Source organism: Myxine glutinosa, chromosome 11, assembly GCF_964187855.1.
Source record: "Myxine glutinosa chromosome 11, kmMyxGlut1.1, whole genome shotgun sequence".
Classification (NCBI taxonomy): Eukaryota; Metazoa; Chordata; class Myxini; order Myxiniformes; family Myxinidae; genus Myxine; species Myxine glutinosa.
In genome coordinates this window covers 51704553-51721973 of record NC_136271.1, presented here as the reverse complement: position 1 = coordinate 51721973, position 17421 = coordinate 51704553, and the positions used below count along the sequence as shown (strand labels likewise).

Genomic DNA, 17421 nt, shown 5'->3' with positions numbered 1-17421 from the left:
TATGGTGTAATCCCTTGTGAATCTGTCTTTTATGTCCCCTTTAATGGTCTAGCAGGATGACCAAGGTGGAAATTCAGGCCACTCTTACCAGGCCTCAAACCTTCGGGACAGACCGAGAAATTTTGGAGAGATTTGGATCGAGTGATGCTTGATCACCCAATGAGTGCAGAACGGGCAGGGTTTGTTGACGTCACATGGTGGGGCGTAACCCAGTGAATAAAAGGGCTGGAGGAAGACAGTACAGTTCAGTTTGGAGGAGAGCGGACAGCTCACAGCTGAACAGAGGGGAAGAAGCACGCCTTCCTACCTCCCTCCCCTCCCCCCAATCATCAGCGATGCTGCACATCCAGCATCGTGTTGCATCTCTGGAGGACCATGGATCTCCGCTTGCTTCCCTGGCAAATACACATCATTGGACCTGCGGTTCCTGAATGGGCCGCAGCAAGTATTCCTGGACTTGTCTCTCGCACCTTTACTGTGGAATGATTGAGGCCTTAATATTAGGTAATTAAGGAATCCCATTTGTACAAATCCCCAGGGCACACATTGTATTTGTTATAAACCTGTTCATTTTTATAATCATTGTCTTCTGTTATTTTCCCTCCCCATTTTAAACTCACTGGGTGTCTGAGTTATTCGGACTGCTATCGATTGTTGATTGAGCACAAACTTTGCAAATCGAGCTCGACATAGTAATAAATAGGCTCTTAATCCAGCTAAAGCATTTGGCAAGCATGATCCCTGTAACAATATATTTGGCCTGCTCTGCTCCTTGAGACAGCCCAGAGTCAACATTGTAATCTGAGAAACGAAGGTGCCAAACTGAGATGCTCAGCTAGAGGTGTCTCATTCTTAATGAAGGGTGGAACATTAAATAATAATACTTAAATGGCTGGAGTGTCATGTCAAGTGAGGAAGCCAGGACAAAGTGACCATTGGCAGTAGCAAACTAGCAGCAACAATTTTGCATACATGAAAAGGGGTTTTAAACCGTGATGAGGTCATTTGGCCCGTTATTGTCGTGTTGCACTCACGAATTAATTTATTTACGAACCCAAGGTAATTTCTTTACTATAGTTCACTCTTTTACACCTTTACACCCCTTTGACCATTTACACCCCTTTGACCATTTACAACCCTTGAGATCCCCTTTGACCATTTACACTCCTTTAGACCCCTTACACCCCTTTCATCATTTACACCCCTTTAGACCTCTTACACTCCTTATACCCTTTTGACACTTTAAATCCCTTAGACTCCGTTTGACCCTTTACACCCCTTAGACCCCTTTACACCCCTTATATCTTTACACCCTTGAGACTCTTTCATACCATTTCGACCCTTTTGAAGCATATACACCTTTTTCGACACTTTTCAAACCTATTGACTTTTTAAGACCCTTTGGACAATTTAAGACCCTTTGGACAATTTTTTTTTTTTTTTTTTTTTGTATACTGAATCGAGGCTCGTGAAAGAGCTAACATTTATTTCACAAACAAATCAACCAGACAAACAAAATATACAAAAAGAGGGAGCGGAAGACAAGATGGGGAGAGAAGGGGAAGCACACAACCACAACATTTGAGAGCAGGGAGAAGTGTGGGAGGGAGAGGGCTTGGGGGCAGGAGGCGTGGGAAGGGGAGGGGGGGGGGGGGGGGAGAGGTATAAAACACAAGGGGACCGAAATTAGCGGGGGTAGAAAAGATCAAGGTTTTGGATGGGGGAGGATAAGAGATAGTGGTGAACAGCTGTTTTAAAGACCTGGAGGGTGGAGTGGGATTGAAGAGAGTGAGGGAGTTTGTTCCAGAGGCGGGAGAAAAGAGGAATGAAGGAGTGAAAGTGAGCAGAAAGTCTTGATTTTGGCAGTTTAGCCATAAGGGGGTTGCAGGCAGATCTTGTGCGACCTGTAGGAATATTTGGGGGACAGAGCCCAGAGAGGGCTGGGGGGGCAAGGCCAGAGAGGAGTCGGTGGAATGTGGAATCCCCAGAAGATGGAAAGACCACCAACCTGCCTGCGGTGAGTGAGTGAAAGGCCCTTGGAGTTAGCTTCATCGCGGGAGATTCCAATGATTCTGAACGCTTTGGTTTCAACAGCGTGAAGACGGGCTAGGTGTGAGGCAGGAGCACCAGACCAGAGGGGAGAGAAGTATTCCAAAGAGCTGTGGATGAAAGCCTTGTATGTGGTGAGGAGCTCAGGTGTGTCAAGGAAGGACTTCGCACGACGGAGGATGCCCAGTCCGCGACTGGCTTTGGCAAAGGTTTTGGCTTTGGAGGCCAGATTTGAAATGTGGTTTTCCCAGGAAAGATCATGGCAAATAGTGAGACCCAAAAGCTTGAGTGACAGAACTTCTTGGAGAGGATTATTCAGAAAGTGGATGGGAGGGTTTTCCAGTCGGTCTTTTTGGAGAGACATCGTAAGAGTGTGAGATTTATCAGGATTGAAAGACATGTTCCATTTGTTTGCCCAGTCTGTGATTTTGTCCAGGTCTGCAGAGAGTGAGGAGGCTGCAGACTGCCGATCTGAGGGATGAGAAATGGAGCGACAGAGAGTAGAGTCGTCAGCAAAGAGATAGAGAGGATTTTCAAGAGAGTCAGAGAGATCATTGATGAAGACCAGAAAAATCACAGGGCCCAGAACACTACCTTGGGGAACTCCAGCCTGAACAGGAGGAGGAGATGAGAGAAACCCATTCAGGGCCACACGTTGACTACGACCAGAGAGGAAGTCCGCCAGCCATGCGTGGAGATTTCCATGGATACCAAAGGAGAGTTTGGTGAGCAGAGCAGGGTGCCAGACCGTATCGAAGGCATGTGAAATGTCAAGGGAGACAGCTCTAATTTCCTGTTTGGCGTTGAGGACCTCCATCCATTGTTGAGAAAGCAGAAGCAGCATGTCCAGAGTAGAGTGACCAGGTCTGAAACCAAATTGATGATCAGAGATCAAGCCATTGGAGAAGAGGAAAGATTTCATATCTGAAGCAATGATGGATTCCATGACTTTGCTGATAATTGGGAGAAGGCTGATTGGTCTGTAGTTGCTGGGATCTGTTTTTGCACCTTTTTTGTGCAAAGCGGTGATGTTGGCTGATTTCCAAGCAGATGGCAGATGACCTTGAGCAAAAGAGAGGGTGAAGACAACAGAAAGAGGGAGTGAAAGAGCGGAAGAACATGATTTTAGGACCTGTGGGCTGATGCCGTCAGGACCAGTTGCAGAATCAGAGTCGAGGGTTGACAGAAACTTTTCCACCTTGTCAGGAGGAAAGGACACAGAGTCCAGGAGCAGCTGGGTACGACTGGGTACGGTGGGTACAGAGAGGGATGGGTTTGGGGCACAAGATTTAAAGGCAAACACAGAGTTGAGGCATTCAGCTTTTTCACGTGCGGAGTCAGCCGTTACGCCGTTTGAGGTGAGGGAGGGGATGGAGGGGGAACAAACACCAGAAACAGATTTGACCAGACGCCACCAGGATTTGGAAGAGGGAGACAGATAAGAGAGTTCGGCCTTGAGAACGGTGAGATATTGTGTCCTGGCTCTCCTGAGGGTGGACACACACTTGTTTCGGGCTTTGTGAAAGGAACTGAGATTTCCTTCCGTTGGATTTGCTTTCCAGGAGACGAAAGCAAGTTGTTTCAGGGCAACAGCCTCACCACAAGATTCCGTGTACCATGGACGGGAGGAAGGGTATGACAACTGAATACGAGAGAGAGCAATTTACTTTGAAAGAATTCCCAGGATGAGTTGATGTCAGAGGCGGTAGAGATGGGAGACCAGTCCAGATGATTGATGGCTGCTTGAAGACCGTGCCAGTTAGCCTGAGTGAAATGCCAGACTCGTCGACGCTGAGGAGGCTCTCTGAGAATGGTCAGAGAGATGTCCACTTTGACAAGCACATGATCAGATGCGCCGATTGGAGCAGAAGAAGAGCAGCAGACATTTTCAGGGAAGTTTGTCATAACCAAATCCAGAAGAGAAGATGCTCCGTTGACTGAGATCCGGGTCGGGAAATTGACAGATTGTGTCAGTCCCAGTGAGTCGCAGAAGTCCTTTGCTGAAGAGCCATGGCTGGTGAGAGAGGTACCCACACCCAGCCAACTGGCATGGTGACAATTGAAATCACCACATATGAGGAAGAGAGAGTTGGGATGGGTAGATAGAAGTTGGTCCATATTATCAGACAGCGAGATGTAGATGGAGTCATCGCTGTTTGGTGGACGGTACAACACACATATGAACAAAAGGTGGGAGCGAAGGGGAAGCCGTAGCCAAAGGTATTCCTGGGGGTGAGGTGGAGAGAGGGCAGTGGAGGGCGAGTGAGGAAGAGAGTTTTTTATAAAGATAGCAACCCCACCTCCAGGACAAGGCTCAGGTCTATCATACCGGAGGAGGGAGTAACCTGGGAGAGATACCAAGGCATCAGAGAAAGGCATCAGAGATACCAAGGCATCAGAGAGATACCAAGGCATCAATTTAATACCATTTGGATACTTTTGACCACTTTGGTCTTACGTCCTTAGACACCTTTAGACCCCATTTGGCCCTTTTAAGCCCCTTGATTCTTTAAACACTTTAGTCCTCTTTATGACCCGAAAAGCACTTTAGACTCCTTAGAAAATTCGAAAAGGTTTCCTCACAAAATCGGTTTTGCCAACCTTTTCTGTGCACTATTCGCGTAGTACCCTAAGTTGCAATGACGAATCTAAACTGATATCTCAAAATGAAACTGATGTTGAATTGTGAATCTGAAACGACTGATCTATGGATCATCGAATGGGAAAGCAGAATGAAATGCTGTGGGAAATTGCTGAAATCAAAGCTATGGGGAGTACAGAGAGCAGGGGAAGGCCAGAGCTGAAGAAACAATGTGGAGAGGGATAAGTGCCTGTAGGTGATCGGTTGGTATGGAAAGAACTTTTGTGATCTTCCGTCAGGTTTGGGCCCAAAACATGCCTCAACCCGTTTCCCAGCTGAGCTTTCATAATATCACTTTCACTCCCGAGCAGTACTTCGGAGGTACAACAAGCATGGATTGGAAATCTTCGCTGAAAGAATGGAATGAGGTTGTCGAGGTTACCAGCTGCACCCATTGCGACATATGTTTACTGAATATTTACACTGAATTTCCATTTCTATCAATACACACTCCAAAGGAAATTGCTCATTTCAGGTGAGACATCTACGAACCCCCGTCATTGACGGGTATCTTTGCTTGTATACAATATATACAATATATATAATATATACAGGGTGCTTCAAAAAATGTTAACACTTATATGGGACTATATATCTGAGAAGTGTTAACCTTTTTTTGAAGTATATATATATATATAAAGTAGACTTTATAAACAGTTGAACAGTTTTCTACCATGGATGCAGGTGGCATGTTGTTCAATGGGATGAACAGGATTGTTCATTTTAAGATATTTAATGGATTTGGACCATACTAAATTAATTTGATCAAATTTTCAGTCATATGTATGTATGTATGTGTATATATATATATGTATGTATGTGTATATATATATATATACCCCCTATCCGAACTCTCGAGCTTGTATTTATATGTAATATTTTGAGGAGGCAGTGCATGCACCCAAACCACTGCAGCAGGAATGCCATATTGAAACAAACTACAAGTTCACTTTTTCCACTGGAGAAAATCTTCTTAAATAACTGGTAACATTGGCGATTAATTCGTTGACATTTAACATTAGGACAGTAATTTGCATTTATTAAAGAAGAAAATACATATTTTATCTATTCAGATTGGCCAAATGAAATCATGGTGTTTTTGATTTATCACATGCGAATTACAAATGGGAGTTTCAAAAGGAGGCTAGCAGATGCAAACAAATTGTGTAAATATGTTCAAATTTGACACGCTGACCCTGGCCTGTATATATAATTCTCAGCATTGTCAGTGGGTTACGTCTCTTGGCAGCAAAAAAGGTGTGGTCAGGGTTAAGGGGCATGCTTCCGAGCGAGGTACAGGAAGCCCATGCTGGACAGTGCGCTAAGTAAGAAGATGACGTCAAACCAGCGATGGTAAAAGCTGAAATGAAGATCACCGAGCACTTCTGTGATGATTCCTCGGTAGGCTAAAGGCAGGCTCATCCTTAGTAGTAATACACAGGAGACAAAGTACATTCCCTGCAATGAGATAAAAGAAGATTGAAGCCTTAAAATTAAATATACTTTCGATAAAAAAAAAAGTATAAAATAGTTTGCACTTCATGAACTACCATGATTTTGGCAAAACTCGTGTTTATAAATACACGAGCTGCAGTAAAACTTACACAATCGAATTGATAGATCCATAATGATCGCAAACCATAAGGTTTCAGATAAACATGCACCTTCACTCAAGTGTTCAGTTCTTGTGTTTGATCCAATCCAATGACTGCTTTCAAAGGGTGAAGACACTGGTCTCCTGAGAGCCCAACTCCCACTGATAGTTCCATGGTATTACCTAAAATAATTAGGCTGTGGCAATCCAAACCTTAGTAACAGTCTTAAGTAACTAGGTAAGGGGAGCCAAGGCCATTTGAGCTTACTAAGGAAGCCCAACTGACTCCAGGTGCATGAAAACTATGATGCAACTTGTGAAAGATTCATTTTTGGACAATAATGGCACAACAGCAACATAGTCAAACCTGTATGGAAACAACGCTCAAGGGAGAAGGAAAAAGTGGCCTTTATAGATAGGTGGTCTTTCTGTACAGGTTTGAGGCAGCCATCTTGGCCGCCATTTTTCTGCTGAACAACGATGGTATTCAAGCACAAGTACCCGAATGTTTCGAGTAAACAACCCTACCTTGGTGACCTTTATTACCTCCACCACCTAAGGTGGACAGAGGTTATGTTTTCACCTGTCTGTCTGTTTCGGTGAACATGGTGTTGTTGTTAGTGTCCTGTTTTCTGAGGAGTTTGTAGACAGTGTGGTGAGTGTGACTAGAGTGAGTGATAGGTTGATGATGGTGAAAATGATGATTGGAAAGATCTTGGTGACCGTCATCTCGGGATATGCTCCGCAGGTCGGTCGGAGCGATGAAGAGAAGGACAAGTTCTGGTGTGCGATAGAGAAGCTGATGGAAAACGTGAAAGATGCGGAAGTTGTTGTGGTAGGAGGAGACCTAAATGGACATGTGGGAAGGAGTATGGATGGTTTTGAGGGAATTCATGGGGGTTACGGATATGGTGTGAGAAATGGAGAAGGTGAAAGGATTTTGGAGTTTGCTGATGGAGCTGATTTGTTGATTTGTAATACTCAGTTCCAGAAAGAGGATAATAAGCTTGTTACATACACGTCCGGTGGGTCGACGACAACCGTTGACTACTTGATGGTGCGTAGGCGAGATAGGGGGCACCTCCGGGACACAAAGGTGATCCCGGGGGAGGAGGCTGTTTCACAGCACCACTTGGTTGTCTGCGACATAAGGGTGAAAGGTGCGAGGAGAGCTCGGCGGGTGAAGTACCAACCGAGAATGAAGGTGTGGAGGTTGAAAGAGGTGACAGTAAGGGAGGCATTAAAAGCGAGGCTGAGTAGGGTAAAGGATGATGTGGTTGAGCTTGAACGTGGTTGGATGTCAATGAAAGATAGTCTGTTGGGAGCCGTTGGTGAGGTATGTGGATGGACAAAAGGACCACGGAGGCACTCGGAAACATGGTGGTGGGATGAGGAAGTTGGAAAGAGGTTTGACGAGAAGAGAAAGAAGTTCAAGGAGTGGCAGAAGGCGAAGGGTACGGGAGCAGAAAAAGCAGAGCATGAAAGTTACAAGGCAGCCAAGAAGGCTGCAAAGAAAGAGGTAGCAAAGGCGCAGGAGACACGTAGGAAAATGTTCGGAGAAAGATTGGATTTGGAAGAGGGTCAGAGAGCAGTATTCAGGATTGCAAAGCAGATAGCGAAAGAGAGGTGTGATGTGATGGGGGTGAGTTGCTTGAAGGATGAAGTGGGACAAATCGTTGTGGACCCAGATGGAATTAAAGGAAGATGGAAAAGATATATGGAAATGCTGTTGAATACAGCGAATGAATGGGATGGCAACATAGAGAGTAACCCAGTTTTCGGACCGGCAGAGAAGATAACTGAGAAGGAAGTTGAGGAAGCAATAAAAGCAATGAAGAGTAGAAAAGCGGGAGGGCCGACGGGAGTTGTGGGAGATATGTTGAAGGCAGCAGGAAGTTGGGGTGTGAAGAGAATGACAGAGATCTGTAATCTTGTGGTGAAAGAAGGCCGCATTCCAGTGGATTGGGAACTGAGTACCCTCGTCCCTCTATATAAGGGGAAAGGTGACCCTCTGGAGTGTGGCTCGTACTGAGCGATAAAATTATTGGAGCATGGAATGAAGGTATTGGAAAGGGTGTTGGAGAGGAGGTTAAGGAAGAAAGTGAAGATCGACGAAATGCAGTTTGGATTTATGCCAGGAAGAGGAACGACAGACGCGCTCTTTATTGTGAGGCAGTTGCAGGAGAAGTACATGGAGAAGAAGAATAATTTGTTTCTTGGGTTTGTTGATCTGGAGAAAACATTCGATAGGGTTCCACGTGAAGTATTGACATGGGCATTGAGGAAGTTAGGAGTGGAGGAATGGTTGATCAGAGTAGTGATGGCAATGTACAAAAGAGCGCGCACAGCTGTAAGGATGAAGGACGGGAACAGTGGTGAGTTTGAGGTGAAGGTGGGAGTGCATCAGGGGTCGGTACTAAGGCCACTACTATTTGTAGCTGTGATGGAGGTGCTGGCTCAGAACGTAAAGGAGGGTTTACCGTGGGAGTTGTTGTATGCAGATAATCTGGTGTTGATTGCGGAAAGTATGGATGGACTGAAGGAAAAGATGAACAAGTGGAAGGAATGTATGGAGACAAAAGGTCTGAAAGTGAATATAGGAAAGACGAAGGTGATGGCAAGTGGTAAAGCATGTGGTGAGGTGGAAAGAACTGGGAAGTGGCCATGTGCTGTGTGCAGGAAGGGTGTCGGAGTGAACTCCATTCAATGTACAATGTGCGCTGAGTGGGTTCGTCAAAAATGTAGTGGTCTGAGAGGGGCATTAACCAGTGTGGCAGCTACATTCAAATGTAAGGTGTGCACAGAGGGAGCTGCAGATGGAGGAAATGTTGAGTTGGATCTTGGAGACGGCATGAAGCTGGAAGGTGTGGAAAACATTTTGTTACCTCGGAGACATGCTGAATGGAGAAAGTGGATCAGACTCGGCAATGGTTGCAAGAGTGAGATGTGCATGGAAGAAGTTTTGGGAACTGAGTGGCGTGCTGACAAGGAGGGGAGTGTCGTTGAAGCTGAAGGGAAAGGTGTATGCTGCATGTGTGAGAAGTGTTATGATTTATGGGAGCGAGACATGGGTAATGAACGTAGAGCAGCAACAAAGGCTGGAAAGAGTGGAAATGCGAATGGTTTAGTGGATGTGCGGAGTATCGTTGAGAGAGAGGAAGACAAATGATGAATTGCGAAAGAAGTTGGGAATAGAGCCTGTGATTGATGCTGTGAAGAGGAACAGGTTGAGATGGTTTGGTCATGTGTTGAGGAAGGATGAAAGTGACTGGTTGAGAAGAGTGATGGAAATGAATGTAGAAGGAAGGAGAGGACGGGGAAGACCGAGAAAGACTTGGCTAAAGATGGTGGAAGAAGAAATGCGGGCAAGGGGGTTAACAAGGAGAGATGCAGAAAATAGGGCAAAATGGAGAAGATCGTCATGGGGACCGCAAGGCTAACCCCCGCTCTAGTCGGGAAAATGGCCTTAAAATGCATGTTATTGTTGTTGTTGTGTCTGTTTCTGTGAACAGGATATCTCAAAAAGTTATGGATGGATTTGGATGAAACTCGGTGGATAGGTGGGGTGTGTGACAAGGGTGAGTCGATTCGATTTCGGTGAAGATCCAGATCCGGATACGAGAGTATTTTTTTAATTCTCTAAGATTCTTCATCATTGAGAGATGGGGCCAAAAACGATATTTAGCATGTTATTTCAAAAATTATGCACGGATTATGGCAAAACTTGGTGTGTAAACACACTTCTAGACGCACCATGCTAACGTGTTACGAACATTTACATGCATGTGAGGTTGTCTTTTGAAAATCTAAATGAAAATGTTTTATTATTTATTTCCCCCAAAGGAAAAACAAATGAATTAATGAATTAAAAGAAAAAGTAAAACTCCAAACCAGATAATTCCAATATCAGCCGTTCCAAGCACACAATTGGTCTCATTTTGTCAATCATAGTAGTACTCGATCATCGATAAACCATAGAAATCAAATTCCATTCATTTAAGAATCAACAAACAAGCAAATATTGTAATGTTAGGCAACTTCTAAATAACGAGGACAATCTATTTATTATTGCCCTTGTTCCACGTTAAAGCATCAAATGGTGATCGGCCCCGACTTCCACTTCACTCCGTAGAACTCTCATATCTGAGTCGCATTCTCTTGTGGATGGTAAATATTTCACGGTAACTTTCGCAGAGAGCCGGTCGTTGTGTGCTGGTGCTCTGACCAAATTACAAATTGATGTTTCCTGCTTTGCTACATTACTCATTAGTTATCAGCATAATATTTCTCTTCCAGGATATGGCAAATTATCCCAAAAGTAGTTGTATAGATGACATTTGCAGGGTTACATCAATTACAATGTCAGGTGCCATCCTTTCATGAGGATGGAAGTTAATTTATTAATTTAATTGAAGTTAATTATGCTTATGTAGTAATACAGCACAGAGTTCTGCCTTTCATCCAGTCCCTGCTCAAGCTCGCTCTTTTTATATGCCTTTCACTCACCATGATCTGTGCAAGGACCAGCACGATGACATTAGAAGACTTTGTGCTGGAGATGGCGTAGAAAAACTGCAATGGATAGGATAGAAGGGTGAGCCATACAGGCAAATACGTGACAAATTTCAGCCTAAAAATGCAAGTTCGATTGGATACTTAAATTTGTACACCCCATGGTTTTTACCAACATTAACAGAATTACCGTTTACAAGCACGCAGCTAACAGAAAGGAAACCTGAAAACCTTTAATATAGATTATAAAAAAAGAATGAAGATTAAAAAAAGAAAAACCAGAATATACATATTGTCACGTCCGTAGCCGATGAACACCAGCCTTGGACAGATAGCCGGACGGTCTTTAATTACCAAGGTGAACGGCCGAATTATTGGCGGTTATTTTTATGGTGCGTGGGACGGAAGGCGGCGAGGTGTTTTCCTGAACGAAGCACACAGGTTGATTCCCGAAACCCACAAACATGACACAACCAATAAAAAAAAATGCCCCAATAATGATTTAATGAAAGTAAAGCAATGAATAAAAATGAACGGTGAGGTAAAACAAATTCCCTACGGTGAGGATCCTCCACGCAGACTCAAATACATACAGCGCCCAATATGGTGCCGAGCTGACGACGGCGATGCGCACAGAAAGTCGGCAGTGGTGGCCAAATCCAACGCTTCCCGCGTCTGAGCACCCAATATGGCGCCGAGCCAGCGTGCACAGAGCCGTCGAGCGAGCTGTGAAGACGGCCCTCTTTTTGCTCTCTCTCCGTTCAAAGTGCCAAGACCCCTGTAAACCGCTGCCTTATTGCTCCTCTTTGACAGCTGCAACATCCTCCTCCAAAGCACCAAAAGTCCACACAATACAAGAGCTATATTGCACCCATCCTGCTTATGCAAGAACCAGCCGAGAGGGGGAGAGAGAGGGAGGGAGGGAGAGAGGGAGAGAGGGAGAGAGAGAGAGAGATTCTTCTTCCACTCGAACCTCCTCAATCTGATGTCACCCCGACCAATGGCCGAGCTCCGTCGAATGACCCCATGGTCTTGCTTAACCAATGACGAACTTCAGGGCATGGACTGCTGGCTTTGCTCTTCCACATGCCGCCCCCCCCCCCCCCCACCCCCGTATCACTCTGGGGGCGTGGCCTTTTTCCTTACTCGGTTGGTGGGCGAGGTTTACTTGCCGAATTGCTCTGCCTGCTTGCAGGGGACGATTGTTGTTATTGTTGTTGTTGTACGAGGGTTTTTATTGTCGGCCTTTTTGTCATTTGTAAAAAATGTGGTGCAAAGAAAAGCCACAGGGGGGAAATCACATACTGGGGAAAACTAATCTTAAACCCTATCTACTTAACACAGCTTCACCCCCTCCCCCCTCCCCCCCCCCCCCCCCCCCCGTGTGAAGACACAAACAATCTTAAGCACCAGTTTTCCTGCTTAAATACATCGAGATGTCTCCTACTCGTCCACGGTCCATGCTATACCAATACAATCCTGCCTCTACTATGGTATTTCATCATCTACCCCCATAAACGTAACAATATTTTGGTTATCTTTTTTTAAAATGTATACCAACGGAAAAAGGTTCCTGTGCACGAAAAATGTTTTACACAAAATGATACCAACATATATCCGAGCAATATAATGGTCAGACAACATGTGCCTTGACATGTTCCCCAGTCTACCTGTGAATATCCAGAATTTGCACGTGCATACTATGCACTGCATGCACAAATTGCCATGCACATGTACTGAGTCACATGACAGTGCTACACGTACTGAGCAAATTGCAACACAGCACAATTTGGTGAACCATCCCAGCTGTGAAAAACATATTGATGTACAAACGTCAGAAACATGATGCCATGACGTGCTGTTGGCATGCTTGAGACAGGAATGTCACAAAACATTGAGTCAAGGCGTTTTGGTGTTCATCAGAACACCATACAGTCACTCTGGAGACGTCATTAATGAACTGGTAACATCAGATACCGTCACGTCCTAAGCGACCATGTGTGACGTCACGTCGGCAAGACAACCATATCTGATTGGTGTACCTTAGGAATCGGTTTCAGACAGCAAGTTTGATAGTTCGCAGCATCCCTGGCTTATGACCAATCAGTGCCAGACTGTCACAAATCGGTTACGCGAGCATGATATCCGACCACGATGACCAGCAGTATGTCCGATTTTGTTGCCATGTTATTGCCATGCGTGCCTCGCTTGGTGTAGACAACATCTGAGGTTCAGGAGACAAGATTGGGCTGATATCCTCTTTATAGATGAGTCGAGCAAGGTCCCATCTTGAAAGTAGTGATGGCCGTAGTTGTGTTTATCGATGGGAAGGGGAACGTTACACTGACGCATGTTTTGTACGTCACCCTCATGTGACATGAGTTGTCACCGACTTCATCGCACAACAGAACATTCCCACACTTTTCTAGCCAGCTGTTTCGCCTGATTTTTTTTTCGTGTGTGGGATGAAATGGAACAACGATTGCGCAGTCTTAAAAACCAGGCAGCGATGCTGGCCGAACTGCGGCAGCTCTTAATATAGATCTGGAATGACATCCCTCAAGCCTTCTTCAACCATATTGTGTCCTCAATGAGGAGCCGTCGCCAAGCATGTGTCAACGCAAATGGTGGTCACACCAGATATTGAGCTGTTTGCTGACTTTTGACTGCACCCCTCTTCAAGCCTCTGGAGACATGTCTTCCACACATGTGTTGGCATTTTCATGTTAATTTCATGTTTATCAAACAAAACAATATTCATATGACCAAACAACATGATGCGTTTGTTTTCATTTTTCATTTCACATATGAACTTTTTTCCTCTAGTATATATCACGGAGAGGTCAGTGGTCTCTCTGTCTTACCGCATCCTTTCTGGTCTTTCACAGTTTGGTGAAATTGTAACAGTTATCCATCAAATGCCATGTTAAAATACACTATTTCCCCAGATAACACATGACACCTTGCAGGTGTTCCACAGATGAAGCCTTTGGGTGTCCAAATCAACAAGTTCTTATTTGTGCAATTTGTCTATCAACTATACTAACCAATGAAACACACAGGGAACAAACCCATCAACAGAGCGACCTACCTGCCTTCCAGGCCCACCTTGGTAAGGGTGATTAAAAGACCCCTGATAGAGGTGATGACGATGATTCCCACAAGGATGAAAGAGACGTGCTGTGACCAAAACTTCACCTGCATACAAGCACAGTCTATAATTAATCACACATACGATCGTTTCTTACTTGTATCAGCAGGTATGGCTTGGCTATTCTGTCCCCAAGCTTCAAAATAATTTAATTTATCAACAGGTATATAGCTGGAGGTTCTCTAACAGAAACATATTCAACTAAATATATGGAAGCATTGAATGTGCTAATCAGGGATTCTTAACCTTTTTCCCTGTCAAGACCCCCAACGGATTGCCCACGATGTCCTCATACCCCCTTCGCCAGACTGTTGACTGACCAAGGCGCACCAGAGGTGCGCATAGCTAGGGGGGACTGTGGTCATGTCCCCCTATAATTTTTTGATTTCTAGGTGCTCTGTGGTGCATTCTGAGAGGTGTTTTTACTTTAATTGCCTATTTTTTTGGATGAAAATTGGTAACTTATTACCCAGAAAATGGGCAAAGTTCGGGAATCCACGCCTGATTACCAGTCCTTTTATTAGGTTCCAGTGTGACTTCAAAATATTTCAATAGCTCAGTTTTACATGTGGATAATTAGGAACAGAACAGGAAAGAAAATCATTCGGATTTTATCCCTATTTATTTCTTTGCTTGTTAACAAAGAAACAAAACAAACTAAACTAAACTAAAACATGCAGGTTTATGCAAGCCGTTTTACTAATCCAGTGAGATTGTTGCTGCTGTTTTCGTGCAATCAGTATATGGAATCGTGGCACGGTTCGTGACAACGCCACTCGCATATCATCAGACACATCAAGTCGATTTCTCCACTTTGATTTCAGGTTCAATAATTAAATATTTATTATATATTTAAAGTTCATATTTTATAGAATTTATTAAAATTTATTATTATTATTTATTACGAGTCCCATACCCCCAGATTTTGGTCCCCATACCCCCAAGGCAAGGGGTATGGATACCCCAGGTTAAGAACCCCAGTGCTAATGGGTACACAAGGGCAGACCGCACTACTTGTTTATAGAAGATATAACGACACCCAAGACAACTCACATAACAGAAAGTAAGATCAGATGGATAGTTTTCTGACAGCGAAGGGCTCTGAGCTATCCCAGCCCCAATGAACTTGGTGATACCGGTAGATTAGCTCGTCTGCTGCCCTCATGGTTGCTACCGATCCATTCTCTGGTGGTCACAGCTTTTAAAAATCAAGTCATAAAAACTTTTGTTGCACCTTCTGCAAGATCTTTGTGTCTGGACCAGAAGATGGTGAACTATTTGAACCAGGTTTGGAGGAGAAATTTTGCTGGTTTCAGAATCGGTGTGTGGTTTGGGTTAGACGATACAGGGTAAACCTCTCGAGCCTGAACAAGTTTACAATTTGGTGTTGGAGAGGAAGTATTCATCCCACACACAGAGGGCAGGCAGGAGTGGACTCCTATTTTTAAGGAGGGGGACAAATGCTTTCATTAACCATCTGTTCCACTATGTATACAATTTCCTCAAACAGGTTGAAATTTTAGGATAATTTGTGTAAAAGGTTAATGGTCACAATCTCCAAGAAGTGGGAGCCTGACGCTACAACGACTGCACAACAATGACTACCAAGAGATTTGAAGAAAAATTCCAAATATAATCCACATGCACAGCAATTTTAAATAAAAGTCACAATTATGATGAAGTAATCCAGTGGTGCATGGCATGTGCCGTCCACGCGTGTGCCGCATGTCCTGTGTTGCATTTAACTCACATCGAAGCTGAGCCCAAGATACCCAGCCGTTATCTCCAAGCCCCGTGTCACAGGGTCCGTCTTCCCCACTCGGTCAAACACGATGTTCACAGTTGCCTAGCAATTTAAACACAGTGTTAATGAATTCATTTAGTACAATCAATACAAGATTGTGGACAACAAGGGAAAAAAAACTATGGTAGAAGAGTGAGGAAAGAGGGTATTGGGACAGCTCATAGTGCAAGTATGCAACCGACCACATCATTTCGCCCACAGACCTTGAAAGACTGATGGTCAACTCACGATGAATATTTTCCAGATGCAGTAGCCGGAGAAGAAGTAACCCAGGTAGTTAAAGTACCGTCCCTGCAGAGTGCGTGAATAGGCCACTCGTTCCTACAGGTTAAATAATACAGGGAATGGCTTTTTAAAATCATGATCGAAATCGAACAGAAGGAACTTATACATACCTCAAATATATAACCAGGATGTTAGGAGACATCGGTGTACTTTACGTGAATTAAAAGGACAATTATCTGATGGACAGATCAATATATACAGTACATGAAACTTGATGCCCAGCATGAAAGTTGGGAATTTCAAACAAGAAGAAGAAGAAGGAGGAGGAGGAGGAGGACCACTCCTTTTACATCTGCAGATGCATAGCGCTACTGAAGCAGTTTCCTAGGCTGTTGGCCACAATCCTGGACGGGTCACCACTCTGATACATGATACCGGTACTCAAATGACTCATTCTTCCCAGTAAGCTAGTACTCAGCTTGCCGACCTCAGAAGGATGTTAGGCTAAGTCAACCCACCTGGTGTTAGTTAATCCAATGGCATGACAGGGGCTTGAACTCAGGACCCTGAGATCTCAAGCCAGCCACCTTAACCATTAAGCCAACACCAGGCTTTAACCCAAACAAGCATGTGTTTCATTTCATAAAGTATTCAAAATAAAACAAATGAGTCCTCCCTTTGAAGTATCCAAAACAATACAGAGCGACCTACCTGCATTTCAGGCCCACCTTGGTAAGGGTGACTAAACGACCACTGATAGAGGTGACAACGATGAAGTATCAGAATCGTATAACATTGTGAAATAAGATTGTGCCGCTTGCTCCCAACGGCAATGGATGTAATGTACTCTTGCAAATGGCATCAAATAAGAAGTGTGCACCAAAAGGCTAATGGTCCGACTCAAAATAAACAAGGTGCTGATACGATAGGTCCACCACCTTTTGGATGGTGTGAGGAATAGATCTGTTTAATATGAAAGCTAAATCTTAAACGGTTTTTGAAATATCGCATACACAAGGGAAGTTACCGAAATGGTTGCCATGGCAACATAATTCAGCCAATCAAAGCCATGATCTAATCAGGTTGAGATAATTTCATGAGGAATATGAAATAGAATGATCGTTTTAAGGCCATTTTCCCCGCTAGAGCGGGGGTTAGCCTTGCGGGCCCCATGACAATCATGGTTCCCTGTTTGAGGCAATGTTTTTATGGCCGGATGTCCTTCCTGGCGCCAACCCTTGGTCGCCTCTTACGATGCGCAGGGATACGGTGTACCTATTCTAAACCGGGGTACACACCGGGATCATTCATCCCAGCAAGCTGGTACTCAATTTGCCGACCTCGGAAGGATGACAGGCTGAGTCAACCCCCCTGGCCTTAATTCAGCGATCGACCGGGATTCGAACCCAGGATCCTGGGATCCCAAGCCGGCACCCCAACCGCTA

At 44.5% G+C, this 17421-nt stretch overlaps 1 protein-coding gene across 6 annotated transcripts in view; it reads right to left on the bottom strand.

Annotated features, from left to right (window-relative positions):
* Positions 1-5712: 5712 nt before the first annotated feature.
* The window catches only part of LOC137436667 (Golgi pH regulator), a 57701-nt gene continuing 45992 nt past the window's right edge, over positions 5713-17421 (bottom strand). For 4 of the 6 annotated variants that reach the window (XM_068130662.2, XM_068130664.2, XM_068130663.2 and 1 more), the window contains 5 exons: positions 15980-16072; positions 15698-15793; positions 13905-13994; positions 10791-10856; positions 5713-6148 (listed from right to left, as the gene is read on the bottom strand). In XM_068130662.2, the coding sequence (XP_067986763.1) occupies positions 5960-6148; positions 10791-10856; positions 13905-13994; positions 15698-15793; positions 15980-16072 (534 nt within the window). In that variant the 3' untranslated portion in view covers positions 5713-5959. Of the gene's footprint in view, positions 6149-10790; positions 10857-13887; positions 13995-15697; positions 15794-15979; positions 16073-17421 lie in introns of all 6 variants that reach the window. The other 2 variants (XM_068130666.2, XM_078786661.1) reach the window with 1 other exon arrangement.